The sequence below is a fragment of the Lutjanus erythropterus genome, chromosome 4 (assembly GCF_056507025.1).
Source record: "Lutjanus erythropterus isolate fLutEry1 chromosome 4, fLutEry1.hap2, whole genome shotgun sequence".
In the NCBI taxonomy this organism is placed as follows: Eukaryota; Metazoa; Chordata; class Actinopteri; order Lutjaniformes; family Lutjanidae; genus Lutjanus; species Lutjanus erythropterus.
This window is the reverse complement of record NC_139320.1, coordinates 13,717,192-13,738,551: the sequence shown is the minus strand read 5'-3', so window position 1 is coordinate 13,738,551 and position 21,360 is coordinate 13,717,192. Positions and strand designations below refer to the sequence as shown.

The following is a 21,360-nucleotide window of genomic DNA, read 5'->3' as shown; positions in this document are numbered from 1 at the left end:
GAAATAACCATGCATAATTAGTCATATTCCTGAATAACATAATCCTATCTAAACAAATGTGACATTAAAGCTATAGTTCAGATTATTTAAAGTGTGGTTGTATGAGGTACTTATTGATATGTGTTGCAGATGGCAGTCAGTAAGCCAAAGTTTTGAAAAGAGGAGAGGAGTCCTGCTGTGGGAAGCTGGGCTATGTGCTGCTGTGGACAATCTATTCTAGACACCTAAAAATATCAGGCACTATCAGTTTAAGTGTACGCTATACTAAGAATATTTTCACCGGTTTACATCAGACATTTTCTGACGGGAAACCACACTTATATAAGCCAAATATTTCACCTCACAGAACATTGTACCTGCAGGTTGACTGTTACCGCGATCTGTTAGCTTTCCATGTTATTGTGTGATTTCTGTATTTTAAGGAGTTAACTTGGATTCACCAAAATCACACAATGACACAACCCAACAGGTCAAGCAGCAGATTGCCTCATAACACATTCACATTATAAATTACATTACGGTGATGTCCAGTAGGAAACATTTGTCTTAGAGCAAGGTAAAGTAGTGAAAATATTCTAACTATGGCATGCACTTAAACTGCTATAGATTTATTGATGGCCAGTTACTTGAGGTAATGCACGGACTCTATATTGATAAGTATCTCATACAGCCCCACCTCAAATAATCCAAACTATTATTTTCCCAGAATTCTCAGAAAATGCACCACATGTCCAGAGCTTGTCACAATCACAACTCTAGTTATGTCTTGCTGAGCTGTTAACAGCTTTTATATGGACCATTTCTTTGACAAAAAGTTATTCTGTTACAAATTGGATGGTTATAGGTAAGACCCTTTAACACCATATCTATTTCCCATCCTGGTCTCTCACCTGACAGTGGTCTCTCCCCCAGTCCTCTTCAGAGTGTTGGGGTTGCGGATCAGCTTGTCCAGCATGTTGACGATCTGTCCAAATTTTGGCCTGTCGGCCCGCTCTCTCTGCCAGCAGTCCAGCATGAGCTGGTGGAGTGCCACGGGGCAGTCCATGGGCGGGGGCAGCCGATAGCCCTCATCAATTGCCTTGATCACCTAGACAGTACATCAATGCTGTTGTAAGTCACTTTGCCTGGAGAGAGTTGAACTGAAATAAAAACTGTGGGCAGTTTGATTACAGCTATGTCATTTTTTCCACTGTAATTTTATATCCATAGCTTAATTTTTAATTACCTAACTTTAGGCACCTACGCAAGACATTTGGTTATGCACAAATTAAATTCTTTATCATCATTAGTGGAAGAAGAAATGTGAATTCAGTCTGTAATGAGAAAGGGGAATATACTGCCGGTGTTTTATCACCCCTGCAGGTAATTTGATTATATAATCAAGTTAAGATGATGAAGTATCTTTTAAAAATGTTTGACAGTACACATGCATCTGGGAATTATTGTTTGAGCTCTAATATTCCTCCTAATTCAAGCTGCATGTTATTTATGATTGTCTGAATATAATTACATTTCTTCACACTTACATCTTGGTTACTCATGTCCCAGTATGGTCGCTCGCCATATGACATCACCTCCCACATGACAATGCCGTAGCTCCACACATCGCTGGCGGAGGTGAACTTCCTGTAAGCGATGGCCTCGGGGGCCGTCCAGCGGATGGGGATCTTCCCCCCCTGTAAGTGAAAGATGGGCTGATTAATGAAAGCTGACAAAGCCGACAAGTAAGGTGACACAAAGACGGACCACTGACTCAGTCACACACACACACACGCACCCACACTCACCCTGGTGGTGTACGCAGCCTCGGGGTCGTCCTCCAACACTCGGGACATGCCAAAGTCGGACACCTTGCACACCAAGTTGCTGTTGACCAAGATGTTGCGAGCCGCTAGGTCACGGTGAACGTAACTCATGTCTGACAGGTACTTCATGCCCGACGCAATGCCACGCAGGATGCCGACCAACTGGATCACTGTGAAGCGACCGTCATTCTTCTGCAGAAAGACGAGAACAGTACAAGGTTGTATTATGAGATGCAAGTTTAAGTTCCGTTTATGCTACCAATAAAAACAAAAAGACATACACAAATTATTCACAGTAAATTAATCACAAAAATAAAGGTGGAATGCGTGCAAATGTTACAATTGGAACGTGTTTACAGTCAACTGAGAACACTTTACCTTTATTGCAGTGGCAATCATCATTTTCTATTAAGTCACTCAATACACTTAGTATATAAAAATCTAATAAATGGTTTATAACACACTGTGAATTTACAAAGTTACTTGTGCTGCATAATTTAGGCCAAGACAGCACAACTTTTCAAGTACCACATTTTTAATTTTCTTCCGTTTGCTCTAATCCTAAGCATCTTCATTTGAAAACCTCAATAAAAGCCTCAAAGCTTCTTTTGTTAAGCATCACTGAAAACCAAAAGTGTAGTGATCCCTGGGAACACGGAGGTGAGACCTGCGCCAACCTCCCTGTCGGAAAAACAGTAAGTCGATCAAGGAGAGGATGGAGATTAGGGCGAATGTTTGTGAACAAATGCTTGTAATTTCGGGGGATGACATTACACAGATAAGATGGGATCAGCACGCCACAGTCGTATCGCACACACACACACATGCACAAGTGTGCAGACAGAAACGCATGACTGACCCTCAGGAATGCATCCAACGATCCGTTTTCCATGTACTCTGTGATAATCATCACTGGCTTACCTAGAGAGAGGGAGAGAAAAAAGAAGGAGTGAGAGAATGAAAGGCAGATGATTATGGAGGTAAACGATGCACATCACAGCCCGACACAGCAGGGGGGTTCTCGAGGGAATGCGTGTGTGTGTGTGTGAGTGTGTGTTAGGCCATCCATCTCTGTCCCGTAGTGATTTAATTAGCTCAGTGTTACGGTTGCCCTGACGTCCCGCTTCTTTCCCTGCACATGCAAAGGCATCTCCACTGAAACAAAACACTACTACACACACACACACACACACACCATCTTGTGTTTATGCAAATATAAACTGACGTTGGATGCATTATCCAAAGTATCATCACAGTCAGCCACTCAGCATCCCTCTGACTTGCTATTTATGTCACTCACTGTCCCTTTGCCCTCTTTCTCCTCTGCCAACTTTCCACACATCTGTCACTCTCTTGCTACCTCCCCTTTTCTCCTCCTTCCCTCGATCCCTGCCACTCCTCTCTGGCCTTTCTCACCCCATCCCTCTGTCTTCCCCTCTCCATCTCTCTTGGGGGAGCGCCTGCGTCTTTATCTGAGACGGGGCAGGCGGCAGGGAGGGTGGACATTCCCTGGTGGGTCTCTGTCTGTCTTTGTCTCTCAGGGATGAGGGGGGATAGCAGGCATGAGGAGAGGAGGAGAGTTAAAGAGTGAGAGAGGAGAAAAAAAGGAAAGGAAAGGAAAGGAGGGAGGGGAGGTGGCTTGTTTTTGTCCCAAAATGGCAGCAAGCTGGTGCCTAACCAGCCATGGCAACAACACATGCCCAAAAGTGCTGCCACGAATTCCTGCTAGAACCGCGCTGTTCTCTGCGTTCCATTTCATGTGGCACAGTTAAGGTGGACACAAGTTTATTGTGTCTGAGAAAAGTGCTGACTTGAACCTGATGCCACGAGGGGACGCCGTGTGAAATATCTCGTGCGCTCCAGCAGAATGCCTGAAGCAGCAGCAGCGAGCCAGCCGAGCAGTTGGCAGCTGAGGTCTTGAAGGTGCCGTTCCTCCACTCCACAGCAGGCCTCTCACCATGCCAAGAGGCCGTCAGTCACCGCCTTACCCGCCGCGTGATTGGCACTCCATTAATTACGGGGCGCTCCGGCGATGCCCCAAAAAGAGGAAGTGGAGTTAAACTTGGGGGAGAGCTGGGGTTCTCTTTGTCAGCCATCTTTGTTCCCTTTGTTGCACGCCTCTGCCCTGGGGCCGCTGCTGATTGACAGCTCCCCAATCAAGTCTGAGGAGCGTCTGACCTGCGACCTTAAACTCTCGCCTTCCCAGCCCCGCCCTCTTCCTCCCTTCCTATTTGCATGCTAATTCCTTGTTTACTGAATACGCCCTGCTGCCTTTGGCAATGAACTCTGGGCAAGGGCCCCGCTAGAGGGCCGATTATCACCTGCCAACAAAACAGGAGAAGAGGAAAAATGCAACAGCACTGTAAAAACCAAAAAGTTGAGAAAACTAAAATTTCAAGGCAACTTACTTCAATGGATTTCTGAGATTTGAGCCCAACTCAAACATTTTGAAAAAGTTTTACCAACTACTAGTGTTTTGTTGAGATAACTTACCTACTTCTTTTAATTAACTTGAATCTTTACGTTTTATAAGACGCCAAAAATGTGTATTTCAAAACTTGTTGACCTTGTTAAACTCATTGAGGTGATAATGGTTATGGTTTATTGGTTAATAATTTAATATTTCTAGTTGTTTAGTAGTTAACACCTGAATAATGAAAAATCAGGTTCACAGCTCACTGTGAAAAATTTGTGAAATACACATTTTTGGGGGGTTCTAAAATTCAAAGTTTCATGTTTATGTAAAGACGAAAAGCAAATTATCTTAACAAAAGATAATAGTTTGTTTAGTGTATTTCAAAACTTAAGAGTTAAAGTTCAAAGCTCAAAAGTTTTGAAATGATTAGTTATGAACTGTATGAATTATGAGGGATCAATATTGGGGGAATGTTGGGCAAATGATCTCCAGAGGCCCTGGTCTTTGCAGCAGACAAAGATCTGGCTTTTAAATGCAGGTCTTTTTTTAAATTAGCACGCTCTTACTTTATGTAAATCAGCTGTTAAACACATCACGTCTGATTTCAAGCTCTAATGGAGGCGAGATTTTAATTACACACTAGCATGATAGAAACATTAAGTGTATACAGGCTTCAAGATGGTGGACTGCAGCCAACTGTCTTCAGCAAGAGATTTTTGCACATTTATGTATTTCAGTGCCTATTTGGAGTTCCTCCATAATTAATAAGGCTTAATTGGCTCTGTTGGACATGCCAGCAAACTGAGGCCAGATTGAGAATTCCTTTTAACTTGATTGTAATGGAGAGGGGAGTGCAATTCAAATAATGGATTTTTAATAGATTCCACTGACACACTCAAGTGTAAAGGACTAATTTGCCCAAACCTTGTGTCAAGCTCTCAAAAGTACAGAGTGGAAGGAGGTGGAGTGGGAGTTATAGGATGATCTTCTCGCTTTGGCTCACCCTCCTTTCATGTCGGCTCCTGTCACCGCCACGGAGCTCATCTGCTTCTCCCTCATCTCTGTCTCGCTCCGTCTCTTTCTGTCTCAGCCTCCGCTTCAGTAGTCCCACCACCCTCTGCTTTCTCCCTCTGTCGTGCCCACTGTTGTTCTCTGTCTTTCCTCTAATCCATCAGCTCCTAACCGCCTTCCTGTCTCTTTCCCCTGCGTCTCTATTTGCACCTTGTCTGTGCGATTTCTCTCCCTTCCTCCTGTCCACCAGTCCTCCTCTCCTCTGTCTTTCTCGCTCCGTTTCTGTGAGGTCCGAGAGGTCATTCCCCACGGTGAGAGGTGTGATAGGTGATAAGCAATTCTGCCAGCGCTGCTGTTCACTTTCAGCTCCGACTGGGCTAAAAGTGTGCCTGTGTGCATCTTTCTGTGTGTGTGTGTGTCCAAAAGTGTGAGAGACAGTGTTATCTAGCACAGATAGGGCCAGTCTGTTGTGTCACGACACATTAAGGCACTTCATCCATCTAACCCAAGCCGAGTCTGGCCATCAGCTATGGTAACACTCATGCACACATGCATGCAATCAAAGGTACGCCGACATGTGCTGACAAGACATTTACACACACACACACACACACACACACACAAACACATCTAGCCTAACAAATAGCACCCGGGGAAGGTGTAAAAGGTGGGGAGAAACAGAGAGACAGAGAGGAGAGAGTGCCAAGGGCAGAGGGAGGGGAGTTTTGGCCAGTGTTTTGTGGCCATGCAGCAGCAGATAGAGAAGGGATAGGGTATCACTCCCTAACCCCAAACACATTTACAGCTGACACCATGATTAATGAGCCTTGTGCCGCGCTACAGGGCCTGTTCCTGGACCCATTAGACCCCCTCCCAACTGCCCAGCCACCTTTAACTCCAACTCCCCCCTCCCCACCAATGCTGGACCCCTGTCCATCTGGACAAAGCCCACCTGGGGACACCCGGGTGGGATACCGGATGGGACATCCAGATAACACCCAAACATAATTTGTGTGCAAATACAGGTATTCTGGGACAAATGCAAAATAAGGGCTTGTATATGTTTAGATGTTGCAGGTATGTGAGCATTAAAACACACACACACCTTCGGCTAGTAAAGATTGGATTGTCCCTGTGCTCACCCTTCTCCAAAGTCACCCCAAAACCGCAGACATGGTTTGTAATGATTTATTGTTACTTTTTTTTTTAAGGGAGAAAGGGGACAGCAGAAATAAATGTCCTTTCTGTGTTATTATAATATTATAGTAATTGTGTGTGTAAATGGGATTGTGTGTGTGTGTGTGTGTGTGTGTGTGTGTGTGTGTGTGTGTGTGTGTGTGTGTGTGTGTGTGTGTGTGTGTGTGTGTGCATGTGAGCTGAGTATTATTGCGCTCTCCTCTACCAATTTAATTTCTCCAAATACTTGAAGGTTCTTGAATAATAAAAGAAAGAAAGTAACACTTTATAAAAAAAACATCATTAATAAATGATAAATTGATAGTTGATTATATTTAATTAATTAATAGTATTACTATTATTTTATCATTAGTTTGTGTCATTTAAATAATTATTTATAAATTAGATGTTGTATCATAGCTGATAAGAGACGATAAAGACATTCTGAATAAATTAGTAAACTAACAGTTTATTGCTGCACACAACAGGAAGCAACATTGTTTATAAACACACCATTTTATGAACGAACAATGAACAAGAGGGAGGGCAGGGGACATAGACTGTGAATTTGGAGAGTGAGCACCGATAGTGAGAACAAAGCAGTGAATGAGAGAAATTAAATGTTATTTTCTCATTGTTTCACAGCAGTTAGATTCTAAATCATAAATGAACCTGTCAACATTTCCATACAATGCCAGATTTTGTGTACAACATAGCTGAAGCAGTCTGTGCCGCCTTTGTGTGTCAATGTGTGTAAAACTTTTTCTGCAGAGGAAAGAGACGGTGAATGTGAATTCTGTTGGTTGGGGGCTACACACCAGATGTTGCACAATGTGCTTTTAAGTATTTGCAATGATTACAAAATGATTTATAAACCTACAAGAAATTATTACATAGAGTTACCATCTGGGACCAGATATTTAATACTTTGGTAAAGGTTAATAGTAACTTCATAAACAGTCTATAAAGATTATCTGGATGGCTATTTTAAAGTTGTAACCCTAACCCTTACTGCAAAAATAAGGAAGTAGTTTTGTTTCCTAAACCTACACAATTAGTTTTGTTGTCTGTATTTTTAAAGTCTACATGGACATTACATATTTATTATTGCTAACTTGACCATGGAGCCCTGCAAGTGCAAAACTGGATGGTTATTCTGAAGTTGCAACTGATATTTATAAAACTTTACAATTGTTTGTATAACATGCATGTATAAGCATTATTGAATGCTTGTTAACGGTAAAATAACTATTACGTAAAGTTTAACTATCAATTTACCCTTTATTAATGATGGTTATTGTAAAGTGTTACTCTGAACCAAATCATTCAGACGAACAATTTTCATCCTGCATCTTTCTGTATGTAAAAAGTAAACAAAATCACATGCTTGACATACATTTGGTGACCACGCCCTCCAGGTGAATGATGTTGGGGTGGTCGAACTGGCCCATGATGCTGGCCTCGGACAGGAAGTCCCTCCTTTGCTTGTCGGTGTAGCCGGCCTTCAGCGTCTTGATGGCCACACAGATCTCCCTCTTGCCTGGCATCTTCAGGCGGCCGCTGCAGACCTCACCGAACTCTCCTTAAACAAAAAAAAAAAAAAAAAAAAAAAAACAGAAACGGCAAAGTTGAAAAATGTGGAATGATGATACACAAGCACTCTCACTGCACGGTACTATAAATCACATCATGAAGGGAGCGGGCGATGGTGTGTGTGTGTGTGTTTGTGCATGTGCAAGTTAGAGGGGGTTCGCTTTAAACATTGATCAGGGTCTCTAATCCTTCACTCCCCTCCTCCCCTCAGCCACTGGAGCAGAGAGAGAGGGGAAATGGATATTGATTCTTTCTCTTTATTATTTTGTCATTGGATGACTTTTCTCTGGCCACAGGAATAGCTCGGACAACATATTTAGCCTCCCCTGCTTTCTTTAATTTTTTTTACTCATTGACCTCTCTAGAAACAGACCAACTGTTATTGTCCTGAGTTTTTTATTCTCAAGGACTGCCCATGAGAGCACACACAAATGTGAATCACTGAGAAAGATATGCTGGCAGCAGAATATCTGCATAAAATGAATACCAAATATACTATTATTCCATTAGGTGGATGCTTTTATCCAAAGTATGTTACTCCCTGTAACACTGCACTTACAATAATTGATTTAAAAACGGTTGGAAATGGAAAAACAAAAGCTTCTCACCGATGCCAATAACTTTCTCAATCTTGATACAGGAGGCGTCGATCTCTTTGGCGAACTCCCGGACTGCTTGGTTCGGGTCCTCATAGGTAAAGGGGTCAACATATATCCTCACTCCTGAGGAAAGGCGTTTGGAAAGAAAGGAAGGAAGGAAGCAAAAAAAAAAAAGAAAGAAAGAAAAGAAATAAGGGAGTGAAAAGTGAAGGTTAATTCATTCCGGCAACTACACTCCATCTGTTCTTTATTTCCATCATGCTGCAGGCTACACCGCCTTCCTCTGTGGAACCTCTCCTCCTCCTCCTCCTCCTCCTCCTCCTCCTCCTCCTCCTCCTTGTCTCCATAGCTCGCTTCACACTCTAACTCCACTGCTTTTCATGTCACTATGGCTGACTCCAATGAAGATGGAGCTCATTAACTTGAAATTCTTGTGGCACACAAATAACAATGCTGATGACTTGATAATGAGGTGTTTGGAGCATGTTAGGATGCAAGTACGTTAACTTCAAAATAGTTTGTTGTTTTCCCTCCATTTTATGGGCTTCATTTGCGGTTTAGAGTGCATTCACATGAGCACACTGGACAGCGCTAATGTTTTTCAATTACAGAGTGTGTAGGTGGAGTGTTACCTTGATGTAAGTGTTTCTCTTCGTCGGAGTCCTGCTTGGCCTTGCTGTACTTACTCCTTCTGGGGGCACAAACATCAGGACGGTCAGTCGCAGTGACAGCAGCACATGCAGTATTTCAAGTTTCAAATGTCAGGGAGAAGATGTCAGAGTAAAAAGCGAAGCACCTGTATCTCATGTTAAACTGAAAAAAATATGGTAATAATAATAATAATGATGATAATAATGGAACACGAGTGTCAATTTCGTAAACCTAATTAAAACCAAAACTCTGAACTCTAATTAAATTAAGTGAAGTGGCCAAACAATCACTGATTGCTGATGAGAAATTAATATTCTTGTTTGATATTAATTATTTATTAAAGGGCACTCATTATAAATACATAAACTCTTTTGAAGCTACCTAATGTGATTTTTAGATTAGGTTTTGCTTTTGTTTTTGCTCTTATTCAGGGTTGGATCAGATTACTTTGAAATGTAGTCAGTTATTCAGTACAAATTACATGGCAATGTTTGTAATTAGTAATGTAATCAGTTACAAGCCAACCCTGCTTTAACTTTTAGCTCTTAGTTATGAGGATTAAAGCTTTAAAAGTAGTTCAACAATTTGGGAAATATGATTATTATCTTCTTTACCTAGTGTTACATGACAGGATTGATACCACTCACATGTTTGTCTGTAAGGAAGGATAAGAAGCAGTACCTCTAGACTGAACACTGGGGGATTCAGCTAGCCTGAGTCTGTCCAAACCTCTAACACTTACCACTTAACATGTTATACTCACTGGTTTAACCGAGAATAAAAACTGAAATGTAAAAACAGAATTTCACTTTTTTTCCCAAAACACATTTAAAAGTGTGATTGAGGTTAAATCCAGTAGATCTAAAGATCTGACTAAATTATATTTAATCTATTTTAAAGCAAATATCTAGATTACTGGATTTTAGATTTCTGAAGACCTTTTAAGGACTTGCAGAAACCCTAAAACATTAGTTTAAATTGGCTCCTCCTTGACCAGCTTCAAAATTAAATTGATGTTTACATTTTAGTGCACTAGTAATACTAATTATAATAATCAAAAAATATAATACAGAGTAGCATAATGAGTACTTTTACTTTTGATACTTTGAGAATATTTTTCTTTTAAGGCAATTGTTTACTTGTAATGGGGTATTTTTACTTTGTGGCATTACTACTTTAAGTCAGAAGTATCCCTCAGCTCTGAAGGTTTGTGAAGGGCACTGAGCATATAGCAGCAAATCAATCTTGGGGAAGATGCACTTAAATCCCTCCCAATCCCTCAGGCGGGCTGACACCTGTGCTTATATTGATGTGTCGGGTCAGTGGTGGAAATGACCAGATGTGTGAGACATTGTCCTCCTCTATGGTTGTGTAATGATGGTAAACGGCTACGTGATTACAGTCCCTCCCCACAATCACAGGATGGCCGCGGCAGCACAATGACAGTGGCCGTCACATGCATATAAAAAGGCAGAGACAACCACCTGCTTGGCTGGGAAAGAGGCAATCACGCAAACACACACACGGGCATACACACACAATCAGCAGCCCCCTTCACTCCCCATCATCCTCACCACCAATACACACATGCAAACAATGATTTGGTTTCCATATAAAGAAGCACACTCACACATAAAGGGATCAACACACGCCATAAAAGGAACATACACACACAAGCCATTAACATTCGCCTTTCCTCAGTGCCACCACACACATGAAAGCAATACTTTTTTTAAATAAGGATGTGCACACACCCCCAACATTCACACACACACACACACACACACACACACACACGGGGGACTGTGGTTAACACCCTGAGGTGAGGCAGCCCCATCTGCATGTAATCCCATCTGTGTGACGGTGCTTTGTCCTGCTCGCTGGTTAACACCCTGAGATTGGGTCACTGCAAATCCACCTGATGCCTCTCTGTCTCCCTCTCGCTCTGTATTCTATCTCCTACTTTTCATTGCCCGCTTATCTCATTGTCCACCTTCCTATTCCTCTGCCACTTTCTCTTTTTTTCCCTCCTCTCTCTCTTTCATTCTCTTTGCAGCGGTCAGCGGGAGAAAATAACTAGCAGGCGGGATTACAGCCACAAGCTGAGAGATAGAGCGAGAGAGGGATGCAAGGAGCGGGGATGGATGCAGAGGACAGGGAGCGAGGGGTCGCTGATTGCATCTCTTCAGCTGTCGGAGCTGTCAATCACGTCTCCGGTGTGGCGAGTCATCACTCATCCAATGTGAGCCAGTTGCACTAGCTGTCTGGCTCAGCGTGTGTGTGAATGTGTGTGAATGTGTGTGTTTTCAAGTGACATCCACCTCCTGACAGCTACTTTTCCCAGTGCTAAGCAAGACATCCCTCATCCTGGAGGAAAGAGGGAGAGACAGAAAGCAGAAGCAACAGAGGGACAAAGCTCACCTTCGGCTGATGACGAAAGCACTGATGAGAATGATGAGGAGGACCACGCTGCCCACCACTGACACCAGCAACACCGTAGAGTTAGCCCCATCTCCAATGATGGGAGCTGGGACTGAGGAAAAGGAGAGGAAATATGGGGGAGAATAAAGGAGAAGGGGAAGAAGGATGGACAGAGACAAAGAGCAAAGTCAATATCATTGCGCCCGATCAAGTCAGTGCACATGAAAAGAGCCAGTGTACATTCTGTGTTTGTCATTGACAGCAACCCCCTCCCCACCATGGCTCTATTCCTATACCACTGAAAGACAATGATGGCTCATTAGGATGTGTGCTTGACCATGTCATTATCATGCGCTGCTGTCCCCATCTGCATTACAAAGGGGACATCTGGGCCCACAGTGCGTCTCTGCAAGCCGCTGTGTCAGACTCTCCCATAAACAGTTAACATCATACAGCACAAGTGATATTTACTACAGGAAATCTGATATATTCAGAAAAAGTTCAAATTGAAGCTTAGTTTTGTTTAATTACATACAATTATTGAACTAATGAATATGTTTAGGCTCTTCACATGAATTAATTCCAACTCCTTAACTTGAAATAAATAGTTTGGATTATTTGAAGTGCGGTTGTATGAGGTATCCATACTAAGTGTATTACCAACAGTAGATGCCACCTGACGTGCCTCCAGTTTGGAGAAGCAGAGAGGAGTACCAGCATGGAAGCTAAGCATGTACTGTTCTGGTCAGGGTCAGCAGTAAAACGTATTGTATCCCCTTAAAATACAACACTTAAGGTACAAAATCCCAATTCCAAAAATGTTTGGAAGCTGTTGACATGCATGTGGACAACTACCTACCGTACAAAATACACTGACAAGGCATAGTACCTCATGCAACCCCGCCTGAGTCAATTTAAGGTTGAGAGAATCATGTTGAGTTCCAAGCTGAGTGACATTGTTATGAATAATTTGAATCAGCCTGTCCCAAGATTCTGTGTTTTTTTTAATGGTGTGCTCCATTGTACCAAGTGGAAATATTTGGAAACTTTGGGATCTGCACTAGAATTCAAAATTAAGTTCTGTGGGTTTCAACAACCTTTGGCTGCACTACATGAGTCTGTAATCACTGACCCACTGGTGGGTCAGTGGGGTTTCAGAGGCTAATTTGAAATTTTGATCAGAGTCCACCCACGTAGGGGAGCTGTTACTGTTATTATCTTAGAGTTAGAGTTATACAGTCTGAGGGAAATGCTGAATACTAAGTTCTGGCTTTAAAATAACATTTAAGGCTTCTAACGAGGAGCAAAAAGTATCTATCAGCCGCTTTCAACTAAAAATATTAGAAACTGTATCATCCTTTAAAAACTCATATGGGTTGAACCCTGGCTGGCATTTCCACTGAGGCTCACTGCAACATGAATAATGGAAGCTACTCAAGTTGCCAGTCAGGTGCTAGAGCACAATATGATTTATCTTTTATAGATGACAGTTATTTTGATTAATGACTCTACAATCAAAGAGACACACTTGTAAAAGATGCTATCATCGCAGGATTTTGCAGAGATGGGCGTGACAGAGCTGGCATCAAAGCATCTCCGCCTCTGCAGTGCACTGATGTCATCAAAACAAACTGAGCAGGAGCAGCGTTGCAGAACTCACCGGAATTGGTCATGAACTCGAACGGGCCGCTAAATTCCCCGTAGCCAGCCGCCGTGCGAGCGCGCACATGGAACACGTAGGAAGTGAGGGGGGTGAGACCCTTGATGTCAGTGTTCCTTGATGACGTTTTTATGATTCTGTAGCTTCTTTCGTTTTGGTCCTGAGGATGTCGAAGAGAAAACAATCAGATAAAACAATCAGATGTGATTTTCTTACATTCTGTTGAAAAATATTGCTAATCTGGAGATTATTTCATCAGCAGAAACTACATCTCCCATGGGACTCCTCACCTTCTCGTAGTACTTGACCTCATACTCCAGGATGACCCCATTGGCTCTATCTGGTGGCTGCCAGGCCAGTGAGATGGTGTGTCTTGTGATATCCTTCGCCTGGATGGAAGTCACTGGCGAGGGAGCTAGAGAGATGATCAAAGCAAGAAAGAAAAAAAGAAGAAAAACATTTTTATTCCTGTACTTTTGCCCAGTCCTCCATGATATTTTCAGCCTTGTAGACACCAAGTCTCCTTTGTGTTGCTCTCCTAAATCCCTCACACTTTGCTCCTGCTGGGAAAGTCAAACAGTGTGCCAGGCCACAAGGCAATCACTTCCATTTGTCTTTGAACTTGGCTTGCATTCAAAATCTGAGGTGTTACAGAGCTGCATGACCACACAGCCTCGTTGAATTGCCAAAGCTAGAGTGTATGGCAATACTCTATTTCTGAACTAATGGTTGGCATCAATAAAACTGATCCAATTTCCCCTCGGCTGACGCTAACGTCTCAGCCACTTTTCCTACAAGCTGGCAAAATAATGTCTAACTTCATTTTCTGCAGATACCCAGGTCACCCTGGGAAACCTCACACTACAAAGTCCGCCTCAGAGAGCTCGAAATGAGCTCAACGCCTTTGCTTTTTTTGTCTTCAAGAGAGCAAATCAATTGGTTTTCATTAAAGCTCCAGTGAGCGATCTTATCTCAAGCCCTTTCTGCTGCAGCTGATAATGAGGCCATATTTCAAGCAGTCGTACTATCTGCATTCAGACGCCTTTAACATGTGAAGGTTAAAGCACAGATAATGGCTTACACTCGTCCCCTCCCTCCAGTGTGTCACCGCTGTACAAATCAAACCTCTATCTTCGGGGAGTGTGACAACACTAAAATTGGGTCATACACACTCTTGATGCTACAAAGAGAAACCCATAGGCGTAGGAGACAGAGTGTTGTAAATAAACAGAGAAACACTCTTGTAGAGATTGAGTTCTGAGCAGACAGCAAGATATACAGTATGGTGGTACAGGTGAAGTGAAAGACCAAGGAACAAACACAACTCAGGTCCAAAAAGACAGAGGACACCAACATGCACACACATCTCCAGTACTGTTCGTACAGTTGGACCAATGGACGATGCTATCAGGCCGATCGCGGTCATCTAGCACTGAGCCCTCCACCACAATATCATGATTTAAACGCTGCCTTTATTTGAGGTAGTGTGTCCCTTCAGGGTTTTTGTAAGGAAGGAATTTTATTATGTATTTGACACGTGGGAGAGAAAATAAAAAGTTGTTGCTGTTGGCCAGTGTGTTACGACTCCATGTCTGTTTTTTATTTTCTTATTAAACCTGCTCAGTTAAGTAAATTCAAGAGACTTGGTTACATTAGTGGCAGCAGTGTTTCTTTTCTGCGTCCTCTTGTTGTATGCTCTTGTTTTCTTAGCTTAGCCTGCTCAGTACAGCTAGATGGCTAACCTTGTTTCAAGCTCCATAGGCTGAACACAACTAAGTGACAGACAAGTGGTGCAGAGACAAACACACTTTTAAACCTGGCACAGATTGAATGCTTGCTTGGATGTAAGAGTTGCATCTCTGTAATGTAAATTTCATCATCAGAGGTTGTCCATGTAGGATCTATATCCATGTACCCCCCACTTATTGTGACCTTGACAGACACTGATCTGCTGCACATCTTTGGAATAAGTCCCTAAAACAGGTTCCAGAAAGTAGTATAAACAGAACTAATAGGTGTCTATGAGGTCTGCAGTTGTCTATGAGGTCTGTGTATGTGTACGTTTGGGACTGTAACCCTTATTCTGCCTGCTCCCATCACTGGAGAGCTTCACAAGCTGAGTGAGACAGTCAGAGGTTGCCATCAGGACAGAACTGGGAGGCAGTGGTGACCGTGGCGAGTCATTACACTGTGGACATGTCAGTTTGGTAGACATCGCCCAACCCTACTTAGGGGGTTCTAGTATCTGCAAAGTTCCCGTAGGAACCCAAACCCCTCTCATATTCACACAAGTGCCCTCAGCAAACAAACAACCTCAATTATCTGTTCTCCACAGAGCCACAACAAAGCACCATGCTCATGCGCACGCACACACACACACACACACAAACACTGATGCCCAGGTAGCGTTTCATTGTGGCGTCTGCTCTTAAAACAAGTGAATCTTTGACCTCTGCCCTCCAGTGATACTGTAACCTTACTCTATCCAGACCATCTGCCTTTTAAAAAATTACAGTGGGATGATTAATGAGGGGTTCGCGGTCCACCGATTATGATTGGATTATCTATGACATTATATACATTCTCATCACTTTGACCAAGGGCTCCAGGGAGCCTAGCCTTCAAGCTAATGCTAACAAAACCCTGCTTTTAGCTGGGGATTGAGTTCAAACAGGCCAGGAATTCAAGCACTAGCCTCGGATTGAGTTTCAGCAGGGTGAAGAAGCGGCAGGAGGGGGGCGGAGGGGTTTGTGACTGGTGGGGGTTGAGATGGAGATGGAGAGGGATGGGATTGCAGACATCTCTTGGTAAATAGATTAACCCAAGGTTGTGTAATCCTGTTGGCCTAATGTGTTGCGTCTCCGTTAAACAATTAGATGGCGGCCATTTGTATCCCTCCGATCAATCTTACCTGGCAGTGAGAGCCAATTTGAAGGCCCTCCTGGGGCTGACCGAGGACGCTCTAGCTCGGAGAGAAACCCCTCAGGGGTCACTGGCCTTCATTCCCCCAAGGTAATCCACACATCCATCTTTCCTCCAAAGATGACAGATATGGCAATTTAATCGTGTTGCCTCCTCTTGTTGCATTTTTATTTTTCCCTCGACTAATGTGAGGATAAAGATGAGTGATTTTGTAAGTGCTCCCTTCTGAGGTTCCCTACGTGAGACGGCAAGGATAAAAACAGCCCAAAAGGTGATCCATCAAGGCCAAGTTTTATAATTAATTAAGGATAAAGTAGTCAGAGGAATGTTTTATGAGCAAACTGATACACAGATGAGTGTGAAAATACAGTAAAACCACGTAGCTGATGCAAGAGTAAAGTTGACATGTCTATCCTGAATAGAGAAAAGTTTAACCCAAGGCTGCGACTCGGGCAGACCATGCTAGACAAGCTGGCACCTCTGTAGATGATAAATATGTGGGGCAGATCTGTAATTTCTTACTGCCTCCTGAACGCGTAGGCTAAAATGCTGGTGGAATAATAAGTGTTAGATACAATGAATATTCAGATCTCATTTTGGAATTGCGCGCTCCAAAAAAACTCTTTCACAGCCGGCAACATTTACACACACACACACACACACACACACACAGCAACACAAAGGAGCTCATTACAAACAGAAAGATCGAAATTCACGTGGTAAAACATACACCTAGCCCCATTATCTCACACACACAGCACAAAACTCAATCATACCACCTATGCATACATTATAATGAGTAAAATCCTGGCAGAGGCTAATAGAGTTCTGGGTTTGGTTTGGTTAAAAAAAATCATTCTCCCAAGACAATAGTGGAGGTTTTGCCTTAGCTCTTTGCAGATTGTTGTGCAGCGCTTGAAATTAAGGATGTTCAGTTGTCCCAGGGACAATAAAAATGGCACCTGGCACAAATGTATGGTGTCTAGGACAAATCTGGGACAGTAAATGAAATGATCACATTTGTGTGTTGTGGAATATATACACAGAATTATATACATATAAAAATATGAGTTGGCACCAGCACTTGACTTTACATAGCATCTTCCTCCAGTGCACCTGTCTCACATTCAGGTGAGAATTTTTTCTTTTTTTTTTTAATGGTCATGGTGTTTAAAGTACAATTGTGTTTATGGTGAGATATGTTCAAAGTGAGTGTATGTAAGGGTGATTTCACTTTTCCCCTGCCAAATCAGCAGCAACATTAGTTATGTTGTTCTGTACAGAACAATTGCATCATCAACTACACAACATTTGTTTATGTTGTTGCTGTTGTGTAGAAAAGCCTGCCAATCACAAGATAGTATTCCACTTCCTTATTCACATCTAATATGAACCACACCCAAGTACGCATGAACTGTATCACCTTTTGAAGTGGACCCAAGCACAGATCAATGAAACATGCCTGAGTATGGTGCACAGTGTTCACACTAATGAAACGAACTGGACTTTGGGGTCAAATGTACTTAGATCCAGGCTCAGGTCACTAATGTGAAAGCCCCCTAAATTTCCATCACCAATCAGAAACAGGCTTGCACTGCAGTTTACAGTGATGCATTTCATGATCAAACATAAATAATTTTATTATGATTTTGAATTCATGTATATAAGTGCAGAGAACACCTAGCAGATTGGCTGACCAAGTCAGGAACAGTTGAATGTAAAATTCTGAACGGCTATGGGACGCTGACTAAAAAGTTAATTTTGAGACTGCGTTTGTGAGGTTTTGCTTCTGCATGGAACACAGTTTGTGAAGTGAGCGAGTTTGTCTTTGTAAGCATGTTCATCACAAGTATTTGTGTTGCAAGGAGCAGCTGTGGTCGGCTTGAGCAGTTGTGCGAATATGCGGTCGATTACAGTTTGACATTAAAAGAGACAGGGGCCGCGGTGCACATGTGGTTGCCAGATTGGAGCCTGGTTGCCAGATTGGAGTCACTGATTTTGCTGCTGCCAGGGAAAAATAGCCGAGGAGGGAGCCGTTTTTCAGGGTGTCAAAAAAATGGCTCCCGCTTACAAGATCTTCCCCCCTCCCTATAAAGCCTGCTTCCATCTCCCCGAACACATTTCCACATGTACGTCTGTCCGGTTTGCCAGAGAGATGGAAACTCACACACATGTGTGTTGACAGACATGCCCACACACACTCTCTCTCATGCACTAATTCACGTTTAGTCACCTAAGCCTGCCAAGTATTTTGTATCGAGACATAAACACCTCTCTCTCTGACTCTCTCTTTTACTCTTTCTCATACACACACCCCCACATACACACACACACACACACACACACACACACACACACACACACACACACACACATACACACACAAAGTGCTTGGTCCCATAAAGGGGGAAAAACATCCATTTACAGCCAGGGGTCAGTTCAAAGCTTGGACATCCCCCCTCTCCACCCTCCTTTTCCTCATGCAGCCTGGGTGAAAGGGTTAGATCCCAACTGATTTATGACAGTGGAATTATTCATGGCGAGACGCAGAATCTGACCTCTCTGTACGCACACACAAATACATGCCTGGTCACAGATGCATGCTCATGCAATCAACAACACTCATGTCTTAATTTTTGTCTCCTGGCATTTTTCTCCACTGCGCCTTCATTCATTTTCCTCTCACACAAAAATACATAAACATTCCTTCCTTCCAACCTGCCTACCTCACTTCTTCCTCCCTAGCCGAAATTTGAACTTTTATGGAAAGGCGGTGGCGGGGGTGTCTTTTCCACAGCACTTATAAATCCTAATAAATCTATCATAATAAATGTGTAATCCACGGTGTCTGGATGAGGGGAGGCGATACAGAGAGAGGGACAGCCACAGATGACTGGCTGGATTACCAGCGGCTGAAACCAGAGCTTCCAAAGCCCCTACCGAGCATTAGCAGGAAGAAATCCAATCAGTCTGGAGCAATTCTCTTTAACACGCACACACACACACATGCACACAAATTAGGAGAGACATGCATGCCCGGAGACACATAGAGGACATTGTTTGGGAGGCAAATGTAGATCATCTCCATCCATGAGCGTACAAACATTCTGCGTAACACATTTTCTCACTTTTAGTCAAGCATGCAGTCAGTTCTGCACATGTGCAAACACACACACACACACACACTACACACCATAATAGAGCTTCCAGCTGCAAGCTCCATATAACTAATCCTGGGGAACAGTTGTGAAACATGCACCAGTGACGAGCCAAAGGCAACATCATCTATATCTTACAACTTGAAGTCAGCAGATTAGCCTCGAGCAACCTCAGGGGGACATCAATGTGTGTGTGTGTGTTACTATGTCTTTGTATGAATCCATGTGTCAGACTCTGCACTTTGGAGTTTTGGCGCAACTGCTCACCAGTGTGACCATACTGACATGCTATTACGAGCCCTCGGCCTAGACTCCGGGGTGTGCTCCATTACAGCTCCACCACATGCCTGTCTGGCAGGACTCGCAGCTCTCCCACAGGCAGCACATCCATTCATCTCTATCTTCCTGACCCCAGCTGATAAATCAAGCCACTGTGCCCTTAAATTGCCAGTCCCAGCCCTATTCAAGATATTCACTTTTCCCAGGGATGGAAATTAGTGATAAAAAAGCGACACAAAAAGGCACTTAGCTTGCCACCCAAGAGCAGAGCAGTAAAGAAGACCAAGGTAATGATCGGCTATAAGTGGAGGAGAGCAGGGAGGGATGAAGAGAAAGGGCCGGGGTCGTAAAATCCATTTGCACAACAACCGGTTACAAAATGGCTAAATGACAAAACAACAGGAGGCTTTGAACGCCCCCCCAGGCTAGAGGGCTCTACTCCAGTTCTGGAGGAGAGGCCGTATTCATGGGTGTATTCTACTAGAATAATTACACACACATACACACACACACACACACACACAATCCAGCAGCATTTGTAATGAAGCCTCCACAGATCAATATAACGCATCTAATTCATTAGCTTGAGAGCTAAATATAGCACGTTGCCCCTATCTTCAGCCTAGGCTTCTTGTGCCTAATTATGCAAAACTCAAGTGAAATATTGCAGAAAATCATTTCCCACTGCGGAGAATCCATCATCCTCCTCAGTAATCATCCAGCCTTTGCCCAAATTATTTACAGCTTTAATAAACATGTTTTGACATGCAGATTGCCCCTAAAAAGTACTTCAAGCGCTCAGTGTAACATGTGCTCTGCATCAAATATAAGACCCCACACACAACTATAAAGCTTCTCTGCACTCTTTTCTTTACATGCTCACACAGACCAGTTAAGAAACTAACTTGTAATAGCATGTAAACTTCAGGAGGGTTCTAAATTTTGTTAACTAGCTGATGAGGATGAACATTTGATACAATCGAAAGCTCCACAACAGTTACTGAGTAGGGCTGGGCAATATAGACAAACTCAAATATCATATTTTTGATTAAATCAGCCTCAATATCAGTTTTTAGCAATATTGCAACAATATTGTAGGTATGACTTATAAAACAAAACAATAAGATTTTTGATAAATTTGCAGTGTACCCAGAACTTTTAGTCCCAGGAACTACTTTTCAAGGAACTGAAAGGTTCCTTCATGTGAGAAAGCAATGGCTGTTTTTACATGTCATTTTTGGGCTTGACTATACAATTAGGGAAAAAAGGTTTGCAGCTGCAGATATCTAAAAATGGTGGCTAAACTAAAATTTAGTTATTCCCATTTTCCTAAGCTTTCTCTGTCACACATTCTGTTCAGCCATTCTTAGCCTGCTGTGTAGATCCCAGCACAGCCAAATTCATACATAAAACACACCATTTGTAGTATCTATCACTAGGATCCATCATGATATGTTCAAAAGGGTTAAATAATAATTGTTATTGGCATGTCAATATATATCGGGCCAATCAGTGTTGTCCACTTCCAGTCACATTGACATAACACTTATTTATTCTTGAACTAATCAATGCTACACTCATGGGAGGGCTTTAACCTTCTTTGATGTAAGACTTCTGACCAGCTATTGGATTCTAGCAAAAAATATTAGCTAACTAAAGCAGCACTTGG

General features: G+C 42.8%; 1 protein-coding gene across 1 annotated transcript in view; it reads right to left on the bottom strand.

The window, feature by feature from the left end:
• The window catches only part of LOC146328166 (ephrin type-A receptor 4), a 66,268-nt gene that overhangs the window by 8,127 nt on the left and 36,781 nt on the right, over nt 1-21,360 (bottom strand). Inside the window, exons 6-15 of the mRNA XM_084717034.1 lie at nt 13,623-13,747; nt 13,333-13,492; nt 11,673-11,784; nt 9,233-9,291; nt 8,610-8,723; nt 7,805-7,990; nt 2,665-2,726; nt 1,788-1,997; nt 1,527-1,676; nt 891-1,087 (exon numbers count right to left, since the gene is read on the bottom strand). Of these exons, the coding sequence (XP_084573160.1) occupies nt 891-1,087; nt 1,527-1,676; nt 1,788-1,997; nt 2,665-2,726; nt 7,805-7,990; nt 8,610-8,723; nt 9,233-9,291; nt 11,673-11,784; nt 13,333-13,492; nt 13,623-13,747 (1,375 nt within the window). The remainder of the gene's footprint in view (nt 1-890; nt 1,088-1,526; nt 1,677-1,787; nt 1,998-2,664; nt 2,727-7,804; nt 7,991-8,609; nt 8,724-9,232; nt 9,292-11,672; nt 11,785-13,332; nt 13,493-13,622; nt 13,748-21,360) is intronic.